Consider the following 25,811-nt stretch of genomic DNA (forward strand, 5'->3'; position numbering starts at 1 on the left):
CACAGGGCCAGGCCACAGTGGAAAGGGCCAACTCCACCATAAAGGTGATCCTTGCAAAACAAAAAAGGGGAAGAGGCTGCCTGACACAATCAAAGCTCAACACAGCTGTATATACACACAACTTCTTGCATCTTTCAAAAAACTCACACACTACTCCAGCCATGAGATATTTTGTGACTATCCCATGGCAACCCCAGAGGGAAAGTGATACCCAGGCTGGAAATAAGGGCACATGGGACATGACAAAGGACCTGGCCTCAGGGAAATGGCAAGGACCATACAAGGTATTAATATGGGGTCCAGGGTATGTTTGTGTTTCCACAGGAAAAGGGGATGCAAGGATTCCCATCAGAAGGATCCACAGGTGGAAGCCACCGTTGGAGACAATGAAGACGCCAGAAGCGACGGGTCCAGAGGCTCTGGAAAAGGACCATGCACTGCCTGAGTCTACTGCTGATGGCCCTGACCTTAGAGATAGATGAGTTACAGAATTTGATTAACCAGATGGCACAAGCCGCCACCGAGACACATAATCGCCTTGAGCCCTCTCAGGTGGCACAAAGCATTGCAGACTTCTTCCACCATGAATATAAAGCCTGGGGAAAATATGCTTTAGGATTAGTGATTACTCTTCCTCTTGTTGTAATCATTTTATGCTCCATTATTCCTTTAATGCTTAAGATGTCAATCCATATGTTAAAGGCCTCCCTAACCCACTTGCCCACCAACCGCTACTCGCTCTAAGGCCCTATGCGCTCTGCGCCAAATAAAAAAGGGGAGATGTGGAAGCATAGGCTCAGTCTCATAGGAACAGTCTCGGGTCAGGTAAAGGTGAGGGTCTCTTGAAACCGCAGAGCTCTCATGAGGCCCCCCAGGTAACAGTCGGGAATTGAGGGAGTGAAACGGGTTATATCTTCTTTTCCACCTCTTCTCGGCGGGAATGCACTGGGGAGAGCATCCCACCCTTGAGATTGGTCAATGGTCTGAGCACGCCTTTGTTAATTAGCCGATGGGCTGGGAGCATGCACTGTCCACAAGCAAACCATGCGGCTTGGAGAGCTTAAGTAGGGACAGGAAAGCCTGAGTGGGGGGGAGGAGGGGCTCTCTCTCTCTGGGAGAGCTTGTCCTGCATGCTGATATGTAGCTTATATCCTGAATAAAACCTGAACCTCTGCTTCACTCTGGTGGTCTCTTCTCTCATATGTTCCTCCAGCTGATCACCGAAGCGACCTGGCAGCCCACGACATTAGGCCGGACATAATACAACCTCAGACACTTACTAGCTGTGTGACCCTGGGCAAGTCATTTAACACTGTTTACCTCAGTTTCCTCATCTATAAGATGAGCTGGAGAAGTAAATAGCAAACCATGCCTGTATCTTTGCCCAAAAAAATCACAAATTGGGTCATAATGAACTAAATGACAAAGTTTACAATCCTGGTTCATACCAAGCTTGTGGATCACTAAAACTCTCACTTTTTTCACAACCGCTGTCTAATACCCATCTTCTAACTTTTGGAGTTTTCTTCATACTCTAGCATCCAACTTTTTAACTTATTCCCCTATCAAATTTCATCTTATTAGATTCAGCCTAAATGCTCTAATATCTCACGATCCTTTTGGATCCTCATTCTGGCATCCAGAGTGTTAATCATCCCTCTAAGCATTGTTTTATGTGTAAATTTAATGAAAATGTCACGCATGCCCTTTAATGAGTCACTGGTAAAAATGTTATCTTGAACAGGGTCAAACAAGATTTCCCAGTGATTTTAGAGGACTTCTCTCCCCAAGACATGTCAACATGGAATCCTTAGCAGTTATTCATTTTATTACATTCATATTTCAACCTCTCTAATAAGGTTCTCATGTTCATTACATTTAAAAATTCTCTAATATGATTTTTTAGATGGGAAATAAGATTTGCTGACAGGCAAAGACAATTCAAAGGGTTTGACTCCTGAGTTGGTTAAAAGCTTTCCCACATTAATTACACACAAAGAATTTTACTCCATTATGGGTTCTCTAATGGTTAATAAGATTTTTCAGATATCCCCTTTTGTGATACTTCTCCCTAACCCATTATATTGAGGGTTTCCCACTAGTGTACATTTTCTGATGTCTTTTATCTCTCTGAAGCCTTTCCCAAATTCAAAAAAATGCAAAGGGTTTCTCTCCAGTAAGTTCCATGATTAGTAATGAGGTGATTCCTTCTGCAGAAGGAATTCCACACACTCATTACAAAGGACTTATCTGCACTGAGTTCTCTAATAACTTTATTTTTACTAAATAACTACTTTGTTTTTACTAAAGACTTTTCCATATCAACGTACCAAAAGTATTTCTCCCCCAACATCAGTTTGTTGATAAGAAATAAGGCTTGTCCTTTGGCTGAAGCCTTTCCTACATTCATCATATTCAAAGGATTTCTCTTCAGCATGTATTCTCTGGTGGCTTTTAAGTACTACACTCTCAAGGGAAGCTTTCCCATATTCACTATATGCAAAGAGTTTCTCTCTAGTATGAGTTCTCTGATGGGTAATAAGATTCCCCCTTTGGCTGAAGCCCTTCCCACATTCATGACATGCAAAAGGCTTCTCTCCAGTGTGAATTCTCTGGTGGTTAATAAGGTGTTCCCTCCTGCTGAAGCCTTTCCCACATTCACTACATTCAAAGGGTTTCTCTCTAGTATGACTCCTCTGATGAATTTTGAGTAATTCATTTTCACTAAAGGCTTTACCACATTCACTACATGCAAAGAGTTTCTCTCCACTATGGGTTCTCTGATGATTAATAAGATGTCCTCTATGTCGGAAGGCTTTCCCACATTCATTACATTCAAAGGGTTTCTCTCCGGTATGTATTCTCTGATGGTTTTTCAGTATTTCACTCTCACGGAAGGCTTTCCCACATTCATCACACACAAAGGGTTTCTCCCCAATATAAGTTCTTTGATGGATAATGAGGCTTGACCTATGCCTAAAGGCTTTCCCACATTCAGTACATGCAAAAGGCTTTTCCCCAGTATGAATTCTCTGGTGGCTTCTTAGTATTTCACTCTGGCTGAAGGTTTTGCCACATTCATTACACACAAAAGGTTTCTCTCCAGTATGAGTTCTCTGGTGGGTAATAAGGTGTGAGCGGTGCCTAAAGGCTTTCCCACATTCATTGCATGCAAAGGGTTTCTCTCCAGTATGAGTTCTTTGATGTCTAGTAAGATGTTCCCTTCTGCTGAAAGCTTTCCCACATTCACTACAAGCAAAAGGTTTCTCGCCAGTATGAGTTCTCTGATGAGTGATAAGGTTTGTCCTATTTCGGAAATCTTTCCCACATTCATTACATTCAAAGGGTTTCTCTCCAGTATGAATTCTCTGATGGCTTTTGAGTACTACATTATCACTAAAGGCTTTCCCACATTCATTACATGTAAAAGGTTTCTCTCCAGTGTGAATTCTCTGATGTCTCTTGAGTACTACATTCTCACAGAAGGATTTCCCACATTCATTACATGCAAAAGGTTTCTCTCCTGTATGAGTTCTCTGATGGCTTTTCAGTACTTCACTCTTACTGAAGGCTTTCCCACATTCATTACATTCAAAGGGTTTCTCTCCGGTATGTATTCTCTGATGGTTTTTCAGTATTTCACTCTCATGGAAGGCTTTCCCACATTCATCACACACAAAGGGTTTCTCCCCAATATAAGTTCTTTGATGGATAATGAGGCTTGACCTATGCCTAAAGGCTTTCTCACATTCAGTACATGCAAAAAGCTTTTCCCCAGTATGAATTCTCTGATGGCTTTTGAGTATTTCATGCTGGCTGAAAGCCTTCCCACATTCATTACATGCAAAGGGTTTCTCTGGTGGGCAATGAGGTATCCCCTCTGGCTAAATGCTTTTCCACATTCATCACATGCAAAGGATTTCTCTCCTGTATAAATTCTTTGATGGTTTTTGAGTATGTCATTCAAGGGCTTTTTTCTTATACAAGTTTTCTGATGGGTAAAAAGGTTTGACCAGTGTTTAAAAGCTTTCCCACATTCATCACATGCAAAAGGTTTCTCTGTAGTATGAGTTCCCTTATGTCTGATAAGGTGATCTCTCCTACTGTAGGCTTTTCCACATTCATTACAATCAATGAGTTTCTCTTCTGTATTAGTTTTCTGGTGGCAAATTAGATTTGCCTTCCAAGTAAAGTCTTTCTTACATTCATTATATGCAAAGGATTTCCTTCTAATATGAAGCCTTTGTTTGGCTGAGCCTTGTTTGTGGCTGAAGGCTTTTTCATATTCATTGTATTTAGTATGTGCTAACTTATTTCCAGCATACATTCTGTGAAATTTAACTAGGTCTGAGTGGTAACTGAAGGGCTTCCTGCATTTGTTATACTTAGAAAGCTTCTTCCCTAAGGCAAGTGTATTACATGTAATTAGGTCAGGAAAATTCTGGAAGCTTGTTCCATGAGTCTTATATTGATGGAGACATTTTCCCATAGTCTCTCTGCACAGTGAAATCAAGACTGACTTCAGATTAAAATTTCTCCCAAATACAGAACACTGAGGTAGGACCACTTTATTAAAAGTTGTTCTGGGCCTAACTGTTACTTGTCTGGATTGTCTCTCTTGCTTGTACTTCTGTTTCTCCAAATTACCACATTCCCTAGCTTCCCTCATCTTGGAATGCCTGATTATTGTATCCTTTGGCAGTCTTTTCTTGAATGATGTTCCCATCCAAATACCCTGTATCAGACTTGAGTCCTTGCTTTCAAACCTGTTCTCGTGAAGGAAATCTGAAAGAAATAAGAAACAAAAGGTCATTAGTTATTGTTAGCTTGGGCAAGGGAGAAGAATCTATTTCAGAGCAAGTTCCAGTTTCTATCTTCTCTTCCAAGGAGAAAGGTGCTCAAGCTGGACCAAGCAGAAAAATAAACACAATTTGAAGGAACTGAAGTTAAAGTCCTAGGTGCTGAGGACTAATTGAATTAGATTTTAGAGAAATGAAAGCATTTTTAGATGTCATTAAAAACAACTCAGCAAAACACAATTTTTTTTTGCTGTGGAATACAAGAGTGGAAAACCACATAGAAATGAGAAAAGCCTAGCTCAGAAAATTCTTCAACTAGAAATACATTTTAACTTGGAATCTATACAAATATAATTAACAGATCTGGGGAGAACCTAACAATTAATGGATTCTCCCAAGATTATTAACAACAAAAAAATAAAATCAATGTAGTTTAGTGATTTTTTTATTTAAAAAAATTACATTCCCCAATTGATAAATGGTCAAAGGATATGAACAGGCAATTTTCAGAGGAAGAGGTTAAGGCTATCTATAATCATATGAAAAAATGCTCTAAATCACTATTGGTTAGAGAGATGCAAATCAAAACAACTCTGAGGTACCACATCACACCTATAAGATTGGCAAACATGACAGAACAAGAAAATGATAAATGCTGGAGAGGATGTGGGAAAGTTGGAACACTAATTCATTATTGGTGGAGCTGCGAGCGCATCCAACCATTCTGGAGAGCAATTTGGAACTATGCCCAAAGGGCTACAAAAATGTGCATACCCTTTGACCCAGCAATATCGCTACTAGGACTATATCCCCAAGAGATCATAAAAATGGGAAAGGGTCCCACATGTACAAAAATATTTATAGCAGCACTCTATGTAGTTGCCAAAAACTGGAAGTCAAGGGGATGTCCATCAATTGGGGAATGGCTGAATAAATTATGGTATATGAATGTAATGGAGTACTATTGTGCCATAAGAAATGATGAACAAGAAGACTTCAGAGAGGCCTGGAAGGACTTATATGACCTGATGCTGAGTGAAAGGAGCAGAACCAGGAGAACTTTATGCACAGCAACAACCACAGTGTGTGAGAGTTTTTTCTGGTAGACTTAGATTTTTGTAATAACACAAGAACTTCTTACCAAAAAAAAAAAAATCCCAATGGAGGACCTCAAGGCAAAATGCCTGCCACACTCAGAGAGAGAAATATGGAAGTCACTCACATATTGTAGCAGATCATGTTTGTGTATGTGTATGTGTTTGTGTATCATGTTCTGATTTGTTATACGATTTCTTTCATTTATCTTAGTCTGACTACATAGCATGACTATAGTGAAAATATACTCAATAGGAAAGTATATGTAGAATCTATACAGAATTGTATGCAGTCGTGGGGAGGGAGGGGGGGAGTGGGGGGTAGGTGGGGGGGATAAAATCACAATTGTATGGCAGTGATTGTTAAACATTACAAAATAAAAAAAAAAAATTGAAAAAAAAAATTCAACAGAAAATCTATTGACTACCAAATGGAGTGAACATAAAATTCAAATCATAGACATTCATTACTGTCCATCAGCCAAAAAGTAAGAGTAAAATGATTTCAAAAACAGCCAAGAAGAAAGGAATGCAAAGTAAATTTCAACTTGATTTGCAAAAGTTTTTCTGTAAATACAAGAAATTTTAGAGGGGCGGAGCCAAGATGGCGGAGTAGAAAGACGCACATACACATAGCTCCGAACCCACAACCCACAGATCGGCTACAGGGGAGCAACTCATGGTGAATTCTGCACCCAGAGGCCACGGAATATTGGAGCGAGGGAGATTTCTGTTCCAGAGGGACCTGCAAACCTCTCGTGGGGGGTCCTTCGCCCTGCGGACTGGGCACAGGGACTGGGAGCAGAGGGCAGTCCTGCAGTGGCCGCGGCACCAAGAGGAAAAGATCTGAGCAGGCTTCAGGGACAGGATCTCCAGCAGCCACGCGGGTCCCTCCACCCACAGAGGGACCTGCAAACCTCTCGCAAAAGGTCCGTCGCGCTGCAGACACGGAGCCCAGCCCAGCCCAGACCTGCTGCGGCCACAGCACCAAGAGAAACAGACCTGAGCAGGCTTCAGGGATGGGATCTCCAGCGGCCGCACAAGTCCCTCTGCCCACAGGTGACGGGGGTCGGTGAGAGTCTCTTTGGCGGGTCGAGAGGGGAGTGGGGTGCCCCCATGGCTCGGGCCCCCCCGGGAGGTAGAAGCTGAGAGGCGGCTGCAGACAGGGGCTCCCCAAGCGGGCGGGAGCCTGGATCCATTGTGGAAGGTCTGTGCATAAACCCCCTGAGGGAATTGAGCCTGAGAGGCGGCCCTGCCCTGACCACCTGAACTTAATTCTCACACTGAATAGCAGCCCTGCCCCCGCCAAAAGCCCTAAGGCGGGAAGCAGCATTTGAATCTCAGTCCCCAAATGCTGGCTGGGAGGATGAGGAGGCGAGGTGGGTGTGAGAATATTCAGAGGTCAAGTCACTGGCTAGGGAAAATGCCCAGAAAAGGGAAAAGAAATAAGACTATTGAAGGCTACTTTCTTGGAGAACAGACATTTCCTCCCTTCCTTTCTGATGAGGAAGAACAATGCTTACCATCAGGCAAAGACACAGAAATCAAGGCTTCTGTGTCCCAGCCCACCCAGTGGGCTCAGGCCATGGAAGAGCTCAAAAAGAATTTTGAAAATCAAGTTAGAGAGGTGGAGGAAAAACTGGGAAGAGAAATGAGAGAGATGAAAGAAAAGCATGAAAAGCAGATCAGCTCCCTGCTAAAGGAGAACCAAAAAAATGTTGAAGAAATTAACACCTTGAAAACTAGCCTAACTCAATTGGCAAAAGAGGTTCAAAAAGCCAATGAGGAGAAGAATGCTTTCAAAAGCAGAATTAGCCAAATGGAAAAGGAGATTCAAAAGCTCACTGAAGAAAATAGTTCTTTCAAAACTAGAATGGCACAGATGGACGCTAAGGACTTTGTGAGAAAGCAAGATATCACAGAACATAGCGAGAAGATTGGAAAAATGGAAGATAATGTGAAATATCGCATTGGAAAAACAACTGACCTGGAAAATAGATTCAGGAGAGACAATGTAAAAATTTTGGGACTACCTGAAAACCATGATCAAAAGAAGAGCCTAGACATCATCTTCCATGAAATTATCAAGGAAAACTGCCCTGAGATTCTAGAACCAGAGGGCAAAATAAATATTCAAGGAATCCACAGAACACCGCATGAAAGAGATCCAAAAAGAGAAACTCCTAGGAACATTGTGGCCAAATTCCAGAATTCCCAGGTGAAGGAGAAAATATTGCAAGCAGCTAGAAAGAAACAATTCAAGTATTGAGGAAATACAATCAGGATAACACAAGATCTAGCAGCCTCTACATTAAGGGATCGAAGGGCATGGAATAGGATATTCCAGAAGTCAAAGGAACTAGGACTAAAACCAAGAATCACCTACCCAGCAAAACTGAGTATAATACTTCAGGAGAAAAAATGGTCTTTCAACGAAATAGAGGATTTTCAAATTTTCTTGATGAAAAGACCAGAGCTGAAAAGAAAATTTGACTTTCAAACACAAGACTGAAGAGAAGCATGAAAAGGTGAACAGCAAAGAGTAGTCATAAGGGACTTACTAAAGTTGAACTGTTTACATTCCTACATGGAAAGACAATATTTGTAACTCTTGAAACATTTCAGTATCTGGGTACTGGGTGGGAGTACACACACACACATGCACACACGCACACATACATAGAGACAGAGTGCACAGAGTGAATTGAAGAGGATGGGATCATATAAAAAAAATGAAATCAAGCAGTGAGAGAGAAATATTGGGAGGAGAAAGGGAGAAATTGAATGAGGCAAATTATCTCTCATAAAAGAGGCAAGCAAAAGACTCATTAGTGGAGGGATAAAGAGGGGAGGCGAGAGAAAAACATGAGGTCTACTCTCATCACATTCCACTAAAGGAAAGAATAAAATGCACACTCATTTTGATAGGAAAACCTATCTCACAATACAGGAGAGTGGGGGACAAGGGCACAAGCAGGGTGGGGGGGAGGATAGAGGGGAGGGCATGGGGAGGAGAATGCAATCCGAGGTCGACACTCATGGGGAGGGAAAGGATCATAAGAGAATAGAAGTAATGGGGGACAGGATAGGATGGAGGGAAATATAGTTAGTCCTACACAACACAACTATTATGGAAATCATTTGCAAAACTACACAGATTTGGCCTATATTGAACTGCTTGCTTTCCAAAGGGAAGGGGTGGAGAGGGAGCGAGCTAAAGAAGTTGGAACTCAAAGTGTTAGGATCAACTGTAATGTTCTTACCACTAGGAAATAAGAAATACAGGTTAAGGGGTAAAGAAAGCTATCTGGCCCTACAGGACAAAAGAGAAGACGGAGACAAGGGCAGAGAGGGATGATAGAAGAGAGAGCAGATTGATCACAGGGGCAATTAGAATGCTGGGGTCTGGGGCGGGGAGGGGATAAAAGGGGAGAAAATTTGTAACCCAAAATGTTGTGAAAATAAATGTTAAAAGTTAAATTAAAAAAAAAAAGAAATTTTATTTATTTATATTTTAAATTTATTTATTTAGCTTTTAACATTCATTTTCACAAAATTCTGGGTTCCAAATTTTCTCCCCATTTCTCCCCTCCCTCCTCCCCAAAACACCAAGCATTCTAATTGCCTCTATCACCAATCTGCCCTCTCTTCTAACATCCCTCCCTTCCCTTGTCCCCATCTTCTCTTTTGTCCTGTAGGGCCAGATATCTTTGTATACCCCATTACCTGTATTTCTTATTTCTTAGTAGTAAGAACAATATTCGACAGTTGTTCCTAAAACTTTGACATCCAACTTCTCTTCATCCCTCCCTCCCCACCCATTCCTTTTGGGAAGCAAGCAATTCAATATAGGTCATATCTCTGTAGTTTTGCAAATGACTTCCATAATAGTCATGTTGTGTAAGACTAACTATATTTCCCTCCTCCTATCCTGCCCCCCCATTGCTTCTGTTCTCTCTTTGGATCCTGTCCCTCCCCAAGAGTGTTGACCTCAAATTGCTCCCTCCTCCCACTGCCCTCCCCTTCATCATCCCCCCCACCCCTCCTATCCCCTTCTCCTCCACTTTCCTGTATTGTAAGATAGGTTTTCATACCAAAATGAGTGTGCATTTTATTCCTTCCTTTAGTCGAATGTGATGAGAGTAAGCTTCATGTTTTTCTCTCACCTGCCCTCTTTTTCCCTCCACTGAAAAGTCTTTTGCTTGCCTCTTTTATGAGAGATAATTTGCCCCATTCCATTTCTCCCTTTCTCCTCCCAATATATTTCTCTCTCATCCCTTAATTTCATTTTTTTAAGATATGATCCCATCCTATTCTTCTCACTCTGTGGTGTGTGTGTAATCCCACCAACTACCCAGATACTGAAAAAAGTTTCAAGAGTTACAAATATAGTCTTTCCATGTAGGAATGTAAACAATTCAACTTTAGTAAGTCCCTTACGACTTCTCTTTGCTGTTTACCTTTTCATGCTTCTCTTCATTCTTGTGTTTGAAGGTCAAATTTTCTTTTCAGCTCTGGTCTTTTCATTAAGAATGTTTGAAAGTCCTCTATTTCGTTGAAAGACCATTTTTTCCCCTAAAGTATTATACTCAGTTTTGCTGGGTAAGTGATTCTTGGTTTTAGTCCTAGTTCCTTTGACTTCTGGAATATCATATTCCACGCCCTTCAACCCCTTAATGTAGAAGCCACTAGATCTTGTGTTATCCTGATTGTATTTCCACAATACTTGAATTGTTTCTTTCTAGCTGCTTGCAATATTTTCTCCTTGACCAGGGAACTCTGGAATTTGGCCACAATGTTCCTAGGAGTTTCTCTTTTTGGATTTCTTTCAGGAGGTGATTGGTAGATTCTTTCAATATTTATTTTGCCCTCTGGTTCTAGAATATCAGGACAATTTTCCTTGATAATTTCATGAAAGATGATGTCTAGGCTCTTTTTTTGATCATGGCTTTCAGGTAGTCCCATAATTTTTAAATTGTCTCTTCTGGATCTATTTTCTAGGTCAGTTGTTTTTCCAGTGAGATATTTCACATTCTCTTCCATTTTTTCATTCTTTTGGTTTTGTTTTGTGATTTTTTGGTTTCTCATAAAGTCATTTGCCTCCATCTGTTCCATTCTAATTTTGAAAGAACTATTTTCTTCAGTGAGCTTTTGGACCTGATTTTCCATTTGGCTAATTCTGCTTTTTAAAGCATTCTTCTTCTCATTGGCTTTTTGAACCTCTTTTGCCAGTTGAGTTAGCCTATTTTTCAAGGAGTTATCTTCTTCAGCATTTTTTTGGGTCTCCTTTAGCAAGGTGTTGACCTGCTTTTCATGCTTTTCTTGCATCTCTCTCATTTCTCTTCCCAGTTTTTCCTCCACCTCTCTAATTTGATTTTCAAAATCCTTTTTGAGCTCTTCCATGGCCTGAACCTACTGAATATTTATTTTGGGTGTTTGGGATACAGAAGCCTTGACTTTTATGTCTTTCTCTGATGGTAAGCATTGTTCTTCTTCATCTGAAAGGATGGGAGGAGATATCTGTTCACCAAGAAAGTAGCCTTCTATGGTCTTACTTTTTTTCCCTTTTTTGGGCATTTTCCCAACCAGTTACTTGACTTTTGGGTCCTTTGTCAGGAGTAGGGTATACTCTGGGAATCTGTGAGATCTCAGTTCCTCCAAGGTGGCACAATCAAGTGTGTACTGGTCTGGATGCAGAGAGGGATTTTTCTGCCCAGAATCTTAGGAGATACCTCTCCACAGCCACTTGGCCTCCAGTTCCCAAGTCAGAACTTGGGGCTGGTTTTCAGATAAGCTGGATGGGTAGGGCTGCCATTCAGGGTGAGACAAAGAAAGACTCAGCTCTTCAGTGCCCCCAGGGGTTTTTATGCTCCAACAATGGAACTTCTGTATGGGCTGCTGTGTAGGCTCTGTGGCTGCTGCCTGCTGCTAGAGCTATGGGAAAGCCCTTCTCCCTTCCTGGCCAGCTGATTAAACCTCATTTCTGACCTTTGCTGTCTGTAGGCCTAGGGATCTGAGGACCCGCTACTGTGACTGGAGATTCCACCCCCGAGGTATCCTCCTCCCAGAGTCTCTTTGTGCTGTGCTGCTTGGCCAAGGCTGGCCTGGGCTCCGTGCTCGGCTCCATGTCCAGCGCAACCGACGTTTCTGTGCGCCTTTCAGGTCACCATGGGCTACAAATCCCCTCCATTCTGTTGTTCTCCACTTCTGCTGCTCCAAAATTTGTTGAGAGTCCCTCTCTACAGGTATCTTATGGGCTGTGGGGAGGACCCTGCGTAAGTGTGTCTTTCTAGTCCACCATCTTGGCTGCGCCCCCCCAAGAAATTTTAAAAACAAAAATCTGATATATTGAAAATTAAGAGATTTGTCATGATAAAAATCCATGAAAAGAAAAACTGAGGTAAAAAACTCCAAGTATGATCAATTCATTTGTACGAATAGCAAATACCAATAAATTGGTTCCAAGACCCCTCAGTAAGTCAAGGATGCATCTGATAGTCACAGTAACTCTTTTATAGCATTTACACCCTTGATTGGCTGGTGCTGTTTACATCAGTTCCTCACCAGGTGGACCAAAATTCCCAAATTAATATCCTTTGCAAAGTCTTGTTGTGAGCAAACATCCTATGACCTGATTGACTCAGCTCCTTCCATGGTCAGCAAAAGCTTACAGGTCTGAATCTTTGTGGGTGGTCTTTAGTCCATAGGAATAGAAGAATCAAACTCTTACAAATTTTATTAACAGGCCTTATAATAATCAAGTCTGAATTTGATTTATAAATATTGATTAGATACACTAATTAGATATAATTCTCAATAATTAATCATGCACTGTCAATTTTCAAATTTCAAACAGGCAACTGAAGTTACAGGCTTAAGGGAGTTCAAATTCCCTTAATGAGGGGGCTAATCAATATTCAGTGGATTGATCATTAGTTGAGTATAAAATGACTAACCTTTATTAAGATAATACAAAATAAAGCAGCGTATCAATTTTCAATTTTCACAGATTAAAATCATCATTTTCACTGAAATAGGGTCTCATTTAAAAAATTATCAATAACTTGAATGAAATTACATTCACAGTCAGTATAATTTGCTAATAATGTAAAATTTGAAGGGATATCTAACAAAATAGATGAATAAAGATCCAAAGAGATCCTAAAAGGGTAAATCAATGGGTTAGAAATTGATAAAAATACAATAATGATAAGTATAAAGTTCTATATTTCAATCCAGAAACTTACCTCCGCAAAGATAAAATATGGGAGGTATGTCTAAATTGCAGTTCATCTGAAAAAGGTCCAATGATTTTAGCCACATGGAAACTCATTCAACTTAAGTAAAGCACCATACATAGCAGCCAATAAAGCAAATATGATCTTAAGTTAAAAAAGAGTCAGAGTAGAGAACCCAAAAGTTCAGCTTTGCCCAGGTCAAATATATCTGGAGGATTGTTCTGTTCTTAGTACAATAGAGTTATTTATAAACTGGAGAACATCCAAAGGAGGCCAACTAGAATGGTGAATTGTATTGGATGCCTATACAAGGTTCAGCCGAAGCCACTGGGAACACAGCCTGGAGAAGGCCTCCCCCACAACATGTATTTCCCCAAATACAGAGAAGTTGAGGATCTTGCCCTGGGCTAATCATTTGAAGAATCTCCTATGGAAGAGGTATCATACTTGACCTACTGAGTCCCAAAATGCAGAATTAGGAGATTTAAGAAGCAAATTTAGGTTAATACACTTCCTAATAACTAGAGCATTCTCAAAGTCAAACACACTCCCTTTGGAAGTGGCAGGTTTCCTCTCACTAAAAGTCTTCAAATACAAGCTGCATGTCACCTCTCACTTATGTTGTAGAAGGTATTCTGATCAGATATGGATTGTACTAGATAGCCACTAAGGTTCCATCCACCTCTGACCTGTTCCGATTCTGTAACATCTAAAGAAATAAATCTTTCTCAAAATTGGAGAAGTGATACATTATTATCTTTGCAAGAAAATAAAGTAATCATGGAAACACTGATTATAGAAAAATGAAAAATTCATGTGTAAATGAAGAAAATATTTCAAGTCATTAAAAAATTAAAAGCCAATTAAAACAGTGTATCTGCAGAGAAAAAAAAGACCAGGCTATATTTTGTTGAAGGAGGGCATAAGTAGGATAAATGTTACATGCATTTTGAAATTTCTATCAATCCAGACCCTGCAATTTGTAAATATGAATGGAACATGTTGTGAGAGTCTAAAAGCAGTCATTCACTGAAAGATGTAACCAAAAAGGGCTGTAGTTTAGCAGAAATTAGGCACGTACCAACATCTCACCCTTCGAATGCACACCACCTAGATTTAAAAGATCATAGCATAAACAAATTAGGGGAACAAGGAAAGAAAAATCTTTTGCACCTACAGAATGGTACAAAAGTTCTAACTAAACAAAAGACAGATAAAGGAATAGAGAAAATACTTTACACAAATAAAATCAACATATGAACTAATGTGGAGTAAAGTGAGTAGAACCAGGAGAAAAAGTTAGACGGAAACAACATCGTAAAGAAAACAACTTTGACTTGTTTTAATATTTTGATTGCTATTTCAAAATAATTGATTTCCTTTGTAATCCTATATATTTATGCATTTCATAGGCTTCACTAGACTAACAAAGAAATCCATGATACCAAAAAAATGAGAACCACTGTTGTAAAAAATAAAGTAAAATCTCAAAGGTGCAAGAACTCTGATTAAAGCAATGCCCACCACAACTCCAGAGGACAGATGATGACTCACAGAGCAGGGACTGGTTCAAGCACAGCATGGGACATCCATTTTCAGATGTGGCCATCGTGGATTTGTCTTGGTTCACTAAGCTTATTTGTTTGTGTTTTTTTCTTTGCATTTGGATTGGGGACAGAGATCAGTGGGAGTGGTAGCCAAAGGAAAAAGGATTATGGATCACTGCAGCATCGAAAAGAAAATGGACAAAAGAGAACTGAAGAAATCCCAAAGGAGTCAAAGACAAGAAAGACAACTCTGTAACATGTTAAGTTTTTAATACACCTTTTAAAAAGCAGAGAAGTGGTGCTGGGGATAGAGCTCTGGGTCTGGAATCAAGAAGACCTGAATTCCAATCTGACCTCGGACGCTTACTAGTTGTGTGACCCTGGGCAAGTTGTTCAATCTCTGTATGCCCCAGTTTCCTCACTATAAAATGGAGATAAAAACAGCAACTTCCTCCCAGGGTTGTTGTGAGGTTCAAATGCAATAACTGTGGTAGGATACTTCACATGGTGCCTGATATGCAGTAAGCTCTACCACAATGACAACTGTTACTGTTGTGGTTAAAACAAATTGTATGAAGGGGAGATCATGGTTTCACGGGCAAACATCTTTTTGTGTTCTACTTTGTAGATGGAAAGGCTTTCTTTCTTTTTGGTATTTAAGTGTACAATAAACCAAATGTATTAAAAAAAGGAAATGAAGGTAAGGTTAAAGCTGCAGAATAACATCCACTTTCAGACATGACCAACGTGTGTTTTAATTGGGTACAATTATGTGTTACAAAAGAGGACATTCTTTGAGAGGGGGCCGGAATAGCTGGGGAGGGGCAGGGGATGAGACAGAGGCATCCAAGAAAAAAGCAGAAGAAAAACCTGTGCTAATAAAGAATTAAAATGCAACGTGTACAGAGAGGTTCAGGAGACACAAGCAGCAGAGTTCTGTAACTAATATGCTACATTTATTTTATACTTTAAAAAAAGAAACAAACCGAACCTATCAGAGATTCACGGTTTCATATTCTGTTCTCTATGTAGGGATATGTTCATGTTTATTGCTATTTGTGAAATTCAGAATAAAAAATCAATTTAAAATGAAAAATAAGGTGAGGAAAAACAAGATACGACTAAATGTTTCAAAAACATTTTGGAAGGAACACAAATTACTAATAGCCACAAGAAGATTGCTCAAATCCTCCAATAATTATAAAAATTCAAATGAAAGCATCTTAAAACTACCCCATCAAATTCACTAAGTTCACAGGAGAATGACAGAATGTGACGTCAGTGTGACTGTGGAGATGCAGGCGTGATATTACCCAATATGATGAAATGCCGCAGTCTTTTTTGGAAAGCAATAAAGCTGTAACAATAAGAGAAAAAACCCAGTGTCACACGGTGGGCCTTCGTGATGCCACTACGAACAGGAGACCACAGAATGGATGGAGGGACAGGCTACGTGTGGTGACTCACCCAGACAAAGGCCTCCATGACCTTCTCCCTCGGACCTGCACAGTGCTTCTCCTCCCTCCAACAGGGAGATCACGTCCAGTGTACAAACAGGAATTCCTCAACAGCAGAGATAAATGAGAAACTGAGGGGGACACAGAGGTATCTGGGATTTCAATACTCTTCATGGAAAAAAGCAGGTAGCTAAGAAGGCCCAGTGGGTGGTACAAGGCTTTTTGGAGTGTATGCTTTTGTGTTGTATATTCTCAGGGAGGAAGACGGGTCATGATGCCAGGTCCGAGAGTTTGTCTGCCTGTACTGACTGTCTACAGGGGCAGACAAGATCTACAGGCTGCCATCCAAAGGCATGTCATAATACGGACAAGAGACATCCTTTATCCTCTTGTTTTTTCCTCTATGGATGCAAAGACCAAACCATTTAGAACGCTTATCAACCTCTCCCAGAGGGCTCTAAAATGTTCTAGAGCTTGATGCATGTTACCCACTGAGGGAGGACCTCAGAACCTGCTCTCACAGTGGTAAACACCTGTGGAGGGAGCAGCACTGCCTTTGGGAAATGACTAAGTTCTTTTTATGAACCCCAAGGTGGATTCATTCTTTTTAACACCAGCCAGTACTGTTGTAACCGGTGGAATAAGACGATCTAGAAAGAAATGTGAATATTGCGGGAAGGGCAACAAAGAGGTTAATTAATGGAGGGTCTGAACAAGCTGTGACACATGGCCAATTCAGAAGTCACAGACCAGGAATAAAGTATGTCCTAAGAAAATGCATGATAAGAAGGACTAGTGATGCATTGAGGAGATAGACAGACAGCCCAAGTACCCTACTCACGTCAAGCAAAAGGGAGGTTGCCTCCAGCATGCTGGGTGGGGACACCACACAGCAAAGTCATGGGAAAGCATGGGAAATTGTACACAGAATGGTCATGTGTTTATAATCTGCATCAATGGACAGACCTTATAAAGCAGCAACCCACACAAGTAGGAGTCACAGATTAAACTATACTCAGAAAGAAAACTAGTTCATTGGAGACACTTTTTGCTAAGAAATTAAGACCTTTTCACAGATCTCAGCTGAGACTCAGGGATGTAATCAATTGACAGGTGCTTAATGAGTACCTATTATGCACCAGATACTAGAACAAGCAATGCTGATACAAAGACAAGAACACAGGAATTAATGTCAATAAGTAGCTTTAATTCAATGGAGGAAAAAAACACATACATATATGAATAAAAAAATGTTTAAAAAAAAGACAATTTTGGCACTGGAAGCAGTGGGGATAAAGAAAGGCTTGCTTCATGGAGGAGGCAGCTGGCCCCAGAGCTAAGTTATTCAAAGAGTGAGAAGGTGGATTGTACAGTGGGAGCATAGGAAGTAAGCCAGGCACACAGTAGGTGCTTCGTAAATGTTTACTGACCAACTGGACCCTAGAGTAGCCAAAGCAGGAATAATGTGTCATAAGCCTGAAGAGGAAGTTTGGAGTGAGGCAGGAAAAGGTTCTAAAGACCATGGATTCTGTAACTGAGCATAGAGTTGACAGGAAGCCCTCAGAGCTTCTTGAGCACAAGAGTGAAGTGGTCCGACCTATGAACTTTAACTCGAGACTTTAAAAAATATTAATCAAAAAGTTCTTTATTACTTCCTAAAGACAGAAGGCGGGCAGCTAGGTGGTGCAGTGGACGGAGCACCAGGTCTGGGATCAGGAAGACATGAGTTCAAATCCAGTCTCAGACACTTACTAGCTGGGTGACCCTGGACAACTCACTTAACCTCTGTCTGTCTCAGTTCCTCATCTGTAAAATGGGGACACACTGTGAAGGGAAATGGCAAACCACTCCAGTATCTTTGCCAAGAAAACCCCTGCATGGACAAAGTCCACAGTGTTAGACTGAAAGACACAGACAGAAGACCATGGTGAGAGAGACACCAAGTTCAGCTCAAACATGGTTTTAACCTGTTTTAACCCTGCTTGCCTTTCCTCTCCAGTGTGGGGGAAAGTAAAACTCATGCAAAGCAAAGATCCAGGAAATGTGATCCCAGGGAAGAGGGGGAGGAAAAACTTCCTGGAGGAGGTGGTCTTATCATTCTCCTGGAAATTTAGCAAGAATCAGTGAACTAAGAGTTCATGAAGCAGGGAAGCTGTAGCATGAAAGGCAGCACAAGGATACTCTGGGATTTCCATGAGTACAACTGCACTGAGTCTATAGAACAGAAATATTATCTATTGGACGTAAAGGATCTGGGACACTTCCCATATGATGACCTTAAATACCCTTGCGCAATAAGTCAACACTCATCTGCATCACAATCACCATCAAGGAAAGTACAAAAACACTCTCGTGAGTGGATTCTGAGTCACAAAGGGACAGCTGTGCTCACCCACAAAGACCAGGTTCTCGTAGGTCTCCAACATCACATCCCTGTGCAGGGCCCTCTGGGCAGGCTCCAGGCACCTCCATTCTTCCCAGGTGAAGTCCACAGCCACGTCCCTGAAGGTCACCAACTCCTGAATCAAGAATATTCCTGCTTAATGATGATTCTTCTGGATACTTCTTGATTTTTTATGGAAGTGCCTCACTTTGTATTAGACTTAGTAGCATATATACACATATAGTTTCCCTGGAGGGTTCAAGTTCATCAAAAATCTCTCTTCATGCAGCCCCATACATTTTACTTGGAGAGCCCCAAACCAAACCACAGAATCAACCTCCATTTGATACTTAATAGGAATATTGGCAATCACACTCCAAATACAATTTCTAACATTATAGCAACTGTTCTCCATTGCTAATTAACTTATTCTGTCCAGACTGACAAGGGAAGCAATACCAAGAAAGACTAAGAGTTTTCCCCAGTTCTAAGCACCAATGGCAACCTGCTTGGACTCTAAAGTTACTATCTTCTTTATCCTGCAGAGATCTGGAATAAAATTCTGCCTCTCTGGCTATGACATTAATTGACTACAGATAACATACAGAGCACTGGGTTAAGTTTCCAGGGAGAGCTTTTCTCTAGTATTTCAATGGTACTCTGACCTTCACCTTGACTACTAACTCCCCTCAGATGATGGTGGAGACTGCTCAGGATCCTAAACCCTTAGGAAGAGCCTTGGGGATGGCAATGCTTCTATCTCAGTGTCCCCAGCCCCCATCTCCTAGCCCCAACGGAGACACAGTCTAGCCACTACTCTGGCAAGGGCTGCAGCCACAGGACCTGAAGACCCAGAAAAGAAAGGTCTTGTCACTACAAGTATCAGGCACAGACAAACGGTTCAGAATCAGAAGCTGATAGGATTTCATTGATGAAAATGGCATCAAAGAAGAGGCCTTACTACTGGCTTCACTGCTGTACCTTAAGAACCATGGACTCTCTCTCTCTGACTTGCAAAGATGCTGTCTCTCCCATTAAGATGTGAACTCTTGAAAGCAGGGGCTATCCTGCTTCTCTGTTTGTATCCCCAGTGCTAAGCACAGTGGGGAGCACTTAGTAAGGACTTCATTCCTTTATTCTCCAATTGTACAGGTTATAATCCATCTATGCCTTCTAAGCATGATTGATCAATCATTTTGTCTCTCCTCCCAGAAAAAACCTCCAGAAGGAGGTCAATCAGGATGCAGGAGCTTCCCTCTTTGTTTCTTATCCTGCATGGGTACAAATACAGCCTGGGGGCTGTTCTTCCCTCATCCCTCATTCTCTGACCCATCACTGACCCATTTCTGGTCAAACTTCTCCTGTTGATGACATTTTGTGCTGCTTCTGGCACGTAATTTTTGACTGGCAATAGACTGCATCCTATTGACACCCCATACATCACCTTCTGATGCCCTTCAGTTGGTGCCAAACAGGAAATGTCCAGAGTTAGTGGTATTCTTTGCTTTACCAAGGGTAAAAACAAGGGTAATGCTTCTGTTTCAGGCAAAATCTTGTGTCATTCAAAGAACTACATAATTTCCCACTTTAGCCCACTGACTTCCATTGGTTGTTTTGGGTCCAGTTTGAACAAAATACATGAACCTATAGACCAACTCTATGACCAGTCCATATGACTGGCTATCATAGTCTGGGCAACAGGCCTTCTTCCCCACCTTGGTTTTTCCTTTGATGATGGCTAGGTCAAACCCACCTGAGGACTATAGATCTCTTTCAGGAGGTTCTCTAGTGTGTATGGTCTGAAGGAAACCATATCAAAGACAGATTCACAGCAAAAGAGCATTTGGAAAACTTACCAACAATCTTTTTTATGATGGCTCTTGGGCAGGAAGAGTTTCCATGACAGCAGCAAACAGTATCCTTCTCTGAAACTTGACTTAATATAAATAATTAGAAGCTCATCCAAAAAATTCATTTTGTTGTCATGTCAACCAAGTAATTTTCTATAACCTTAGCACTCTCCTGGTTATCAATGATGCTGCCAAAAAGTCATGCAGTAAATTGAACAGAATATTCCAGACCTGCATCCCTGTATCCACAAAGCCTGGCACATAGTGAGAACTTAACTATGGTGAAATGAAGGGAAAAATAATCTTTGAGTCAACTAGCCCAATTTTTTGACTCACATTTAAACGCTCAGGTCCCATCATTCAGATGTTACTACAGTCATAAAGACAACTGGTTTTCAAATTATATACATTTGTTCTCAAATTTGCTGCTTCATATTATAGAGACATTCCAGTTCTATGGATTTACCTTCTCTGCCATGGATCAAGACAGCCAGAGGATTCTGGAGGAGAATCACTGAGGCTCAGGAGCCTTGATGAGACTTGGGTGAATTGAGAATGTTGAAGATTATGGAAAGAAATGTTACACCAAGAACTATAAGGCACAACACAGGACACAGGAAGAGAGAGTAAACTCAAACTCACTCGAATCCTCACTGTCAGGAACCCAGAATTCATTCCCTTCTCATGGTGTGTAGGCTGAGCTGGACAAGAAGAAAGATGTCATGGGGGAGATCAACCCAGCCTCACAGCTCTAGTCCAAGCTGTCACTGACACCAGACTCCCTCACCCCCAACTCCTCTCCACTGTCAATCCCACACACTAGGTCAAAGGTGTCACCCGCAAGGGCCTCATGTAGTCCACAATGCAGCTGAGTGAAGCCCAAGCCAGAATAAAATTGGGAAAGATTTAACAAAAGAAATTGGTGAAAAAAACAAATATATAAACCTGGGGGGTTTTCTAAGTCAATGTATGCCCACAGGGATCCTTATGTATGGTTCAGTGACCCTCAAGTCCATGTGACTTTGACTCTGCGGATCTACACCTGCACCCACACTGTCAATCAGATACCAATCACTACTGATGAGTATCCAGAGGCTGCTTCTCATCAGGCTCCTCCTACTTCTGCCAACCTTCAGCACTTAGACTTTAGGTACATAATCAATGTTTTGTGATTGATGGTTTAATCTCCTAATTGAATGAAACCACCTCCCAGGACAGTGGTCCTGGGTCAGAAAATAGCCTGCCCCAATGGAGAGAGAGAGAAGAGAAAGAAACTAAGAAGAGGACCAAGACTACCCTCACTCTCCTTCCCCTTGGGGCCCTTTTCTCACCAGTGGGCAGGTGGCACTGTCCCCCAACACCTCTCTCCTCCATGGTCACCGTCCTGGTTGGGATCTCCCTGCTCAGTCCTCACTCCAAGGCCTCTCTGCCCAGAGTCACCGCCCCATCAGCAGGGCCAGGGGATGCTCCTTCACCACATGGGCTGCCCTCAAGACATAGCGGAAGATCTCAGGGCAAGAGTTGCCTCTTGGGGCGGGGGGCTGCTTTTCCTGGAATGTTCTCTACACTCTTCACCTTCCAGGATAGCTGAGGTCTGCCTGGAAAAGGAAAAGCAAGGTCACTTTAAATAGGCTCTTCGTTCTGGGGTTCAGATCCCCCTCCCCAGCTGGATTCTTTACATCTGCTGCTGCCAGTGGGTCCCAAAGACTCTTATCAAGAGCTAATTGAGCAGGAGGAAGCACACAGGCCATCCACAGGCCCTAGACACAAGGACTGATGTGTAATATTTCATTAGAGAAGACACCATTAATGCCTCACATTGATGCCACAGCAAAGAGTCAGAAGTGCTGTGCACTGGGGTTTGGGGGGTGGTAAGATTACAGTTTCCCTTTCTCCAAAGATATCCAAACTTTTAAACTTATGCAAAGACCCTCAAAGCATGCACATGCTCCCAACAAACCATGACTACTATGCTTACACGTCCCTCTCAAGGTATATGTAGGTCACACACACAGACACACGAATGTTCACAAACACACCCAACACACTATAATTTGGTGCCTTCTGAGATAGTCACAGATCTTGAACACAAAAATAAGTGAGTAATGAACTTCATTCAATTGAGAAATATTCTATTTAAAAAGTGCTGTGTTGCTGGCACTGTAGGAGAAACAAGGTAAATCTTGTGATCTAGTACAGTGGTCAGTAAATATCAGAACACTGGGCAATTGAGGATTGCTTTCTTGAGTGTGGCAATGCATCCTTCCATGCACAGAGACCCAGACAGAGACACACAGATTCATTACATTAGGATGAGAGAAATGATGATCCAAACTTATCTCCAATCAGCCAGCTTAGTGCGATTTCATAGGGGTAATGATTGTTAGCAATTATTAGTATTATACTTATCTACTAACACACATTTAGTCAGTCAACTAACACAAGTATAGGAATTACATATATTTATATATATTTTATGTATTTTAGATACAGGAATAATTAGATATGGTTAGATGGATTCTTTCTTATATTGTGTCCTAAACTTTAACTACAAGCTATAAGTTCACTGTTCATTAACTTGTTATAAATAAAGCTCACTGGTTGTTATAAGGTTCACTTATTTAACAAATAAGCTGACCAGAGGACCTGCACCCTTTTGGATGATGGGTGCAAGCCATGCCCTGCATGGGTGGGATGTCTTGATGTGATATGGAAAGTCTCCCAACTTATTTTTGTATCTCAGACCACCCTCTCTTGTCCAGCATGATGAAGGGTTCATCTTATGACCACTCAGTCAGTGGAGATGACCCGTGCTATGCCCAGCCTGTGACCACCCATGCTGACCCTGCTGGAGTCAAAATCAAGGTCCATCATTAATGAAACTGTATTTTACTCTGCCCCTTCTATGTGTGAGTATCAAGCACTACAAAGCTAAGTGCCTGAAGTAAGGGGGCATCTCAGATGGTGAGAAAGATCTGAGGTCCGCTTCACTAGAGGGGGCCACGGACCTCTGATAAAGTGCTCCAGGCTCGGAGGGTTTTCTTGTAGACTGGACAATTTTGGACCCTGGAAGGATGTGCCCTGAGAACATCTTTTTTAAGACAAATATTGATTGAATTCTCAGTCATGAGAGGCTCGATTCTTAGTTACTAGACTAAAGAAAGCAAAGCTTAACTAACCTCAATTTCTTTCAAAATTAAGAAATTAAAGTATAAATAAAAGAGATTCTTTAAATCAAACTAATCTAAATAACACTCTCTGAATCTTATTTTCTTGGCTAAATGACATCTTTGCAAAGAAACTCCAGCATTCAGGCAGCTCAAGAAGCAGAGCCTGGCCCCGGCCTGGGGGCAGCACCAACCTGAGCCTGCCAGGACCTGGGTCGAGCCATGACAGCAGGAGCTGCCCAGGGCCTGGAACAGGGCTGGTCACCGGGTGGCTGTGCCCTCACCCACGCTGCCTGGAGAGCAGCTGCCAGGGGCACCCAGGAGGGAAACATCAAGAGGGCATTTCCCAGGACAGTCGCTCTGTGGCCTGGGACTGGGCCAAGCCTCCCTGCCCCCCCCCAGATCCTACGTGAGCCCCTTATTCCTCCCCCCAGCCCCTCTCCCCATTAGAAGGCGGATTGCTGCCTCTGTTTCCTCAGTCCCTGGAGCAGCCATTAGGATACAGTAAGCGCTTAATAGATGCTTGTTAACTGGCTGCCGGGATGGGGTTCCTGGGGCATGGAAGGGGGGAGGATCTGAGCGAGGAAATGGAGGGTCGGATTCAGGGGGTGAGGAGGAGGAGCTCAGGGGGCTGGGGTGGGGGAGAGGTCGCTGTGGAGGGTCCAGGACGCTGCTGGAGGTGCGAAGACTGGAGGCGGGCACGAGGCTACTCGACATGACTGTCACAAGCAAAAACAACCCCCTTCCCCCCCATTCTCATACGCGTGTGATCACGTGGAGATCCAACCCACAGGTGCTCTCAGGAAATGGTGGGGGAAGGAAAGCTGGGTCCGCGCGTGCGCACTGCCTCCCCGCTCTCACCCAGGGTAGGGGGGACGTGGAGAGAGCACCGCGCGTGCGCACTGCCTCAGGTTGACACCTCGAGTCCTCCCAGCAGGAACAGGGAAAGGGCGGGGGAGCAGAGCCGGATTGCGCGTGCGCACTTCTTCCCGGCTCACTCACCTCTCAGCTCGAGCGCCCACTGCAGGGGCAGAGGAGAAAGGAGCAGGCGCTGTTGGCGGGACAAGGCGGAGGTAAAGTCTCACTCGAGAGACTGCGGCTTCACGCCATGCCGTACAGAACAGTCCATCCCACAATGCATCACGCTCCGCGGCATTGCACCAAGACTAGAAGAGCCAAAAGGCAGCACGGCTAGGGATGCATTCTGGGAAATGTAGTCCGGAAGCAATTAGCCTCGGGCGCGCCCCTGGCCCCAGACTCCATTCCCCAGAAGGTATTGCGGTGTTCCTTTTCAAAGCGTGAGTCTGCGTACTGGGCGGGACTTTGTCCTGGACTGGTCTGCGCCCCCTAACGCTTTTACTTATATCCCTGGAGAAGACTCGTTTTACGCTGAATGTATTTTAAAAGAAACAAAAAGAATTCAGGTCACCTCCCCTATGTAGGCCTCAGGGTCATTCTCTGTGCCCAGAGTCTGACCAAGGTTGGGGGTGTGTCCCTTTTTTGGGGAAACTGGGTCCCTCAATGTGTCCTAAAATTGCCCAAATCATGTTTCTTTGTCTCTGCACTTTTTTCAGAAATTCAGCTAGCCTGTAATAAATAGCCTCTCAAAATCCAGTCCTCCCACTAATCCCCAAAGACCATTGACTCCTAATGCAAACATTAGGACCCCCAGATCTTCTTCACAAAGACTGGTTGTCTGGACCAGCGGTGTCCAACTCAAATATCAGGAGCCATTAATCCATAATGGGATCCCCGCAGGCCATATTGACTTAGTTCTAGGGTCTGGTGTTGTCTGTGTCTTAGTGTATTAGCGTGAATTCTCTTAAATGTCTCTCCATGAGATTTTAATCTGGTTCACTTGTTTGGCACCTGTGCTCTGGAGGATCACTCAAATCATGCAACAGGAAAGTATCCTTGGTCCTGGGACCATTGAAAGCAGTCCCTTTTTAAATTATATTTTATTTTTTAAAAATAGGAAAAACCTAGAGTCTCTCCCTCCCACCCTGTCCCCCTCTTGAGAATAAACGGGAAACAAAACCATTGTTACAACTTTGCAGATGGACCACAGGCACAAAAGAAGCAACTTGTTCCACACTCTGACCTTCACCGCTGTACCTGGAGGCCTTTGTATGGGACCACCCTGGTCTTCTGGAGTATGGTGGGTGATTACACTGGTCAGAGTCCCTGAGTCTTTCAAGGGTTTTGCTTTTACCGTGTTGTCCTCACTGTGTAAGCTTTTCTCCTTTAGTCTGCATCAGTTCATACAAGTCTTCCCA

The 25,811-nt window shown here is 42.4% G+C and overlaps 1 protein-coding gene across 1 annotated transcript; it reads right to left on the reverse strand.

Moving 5' to 3' along the window:
• Positions 1–2,256: 2,256 nt before the first annotated feature.
• On the reverse strand, positions 2,257–24,726 carry LOC140525313 (uncharacterized). The gene is given in 5 exon segments (XM_072640579.1): positions 2,257–3,856; positions 3,859–4,785; positions 18,528–18,654; positions 20,375–21,966; positions 24,538–24,726. Coding segments are annotated over 3 exon segments (2,496 nt in total). The 5' UTR covers positions 18,562–18,654; positions 20,375–21,966; positions 24,538–24,726; the 3' UTR covers positions 2,257–2,321.
• Positions 24,727–25,811: the final 1,085 nt, after the last annotated feature.

Source organism: Notamacropus eugenii, chromosome 2 (assembly GCF_028372415.1).
Source record: "Notamacropus eugenii isolate mMacEug1 chromosome 2, mMacEug1.pri_v2, whole genome shotgun sequence".
In the NCBI taxonomy this organism is placed as follows: Eukaryota; Metazoa; Chordata; class Mammalia; order Diprotodontia; family Macropodidae; genus Notamacropus; species Notamacropus eugenii.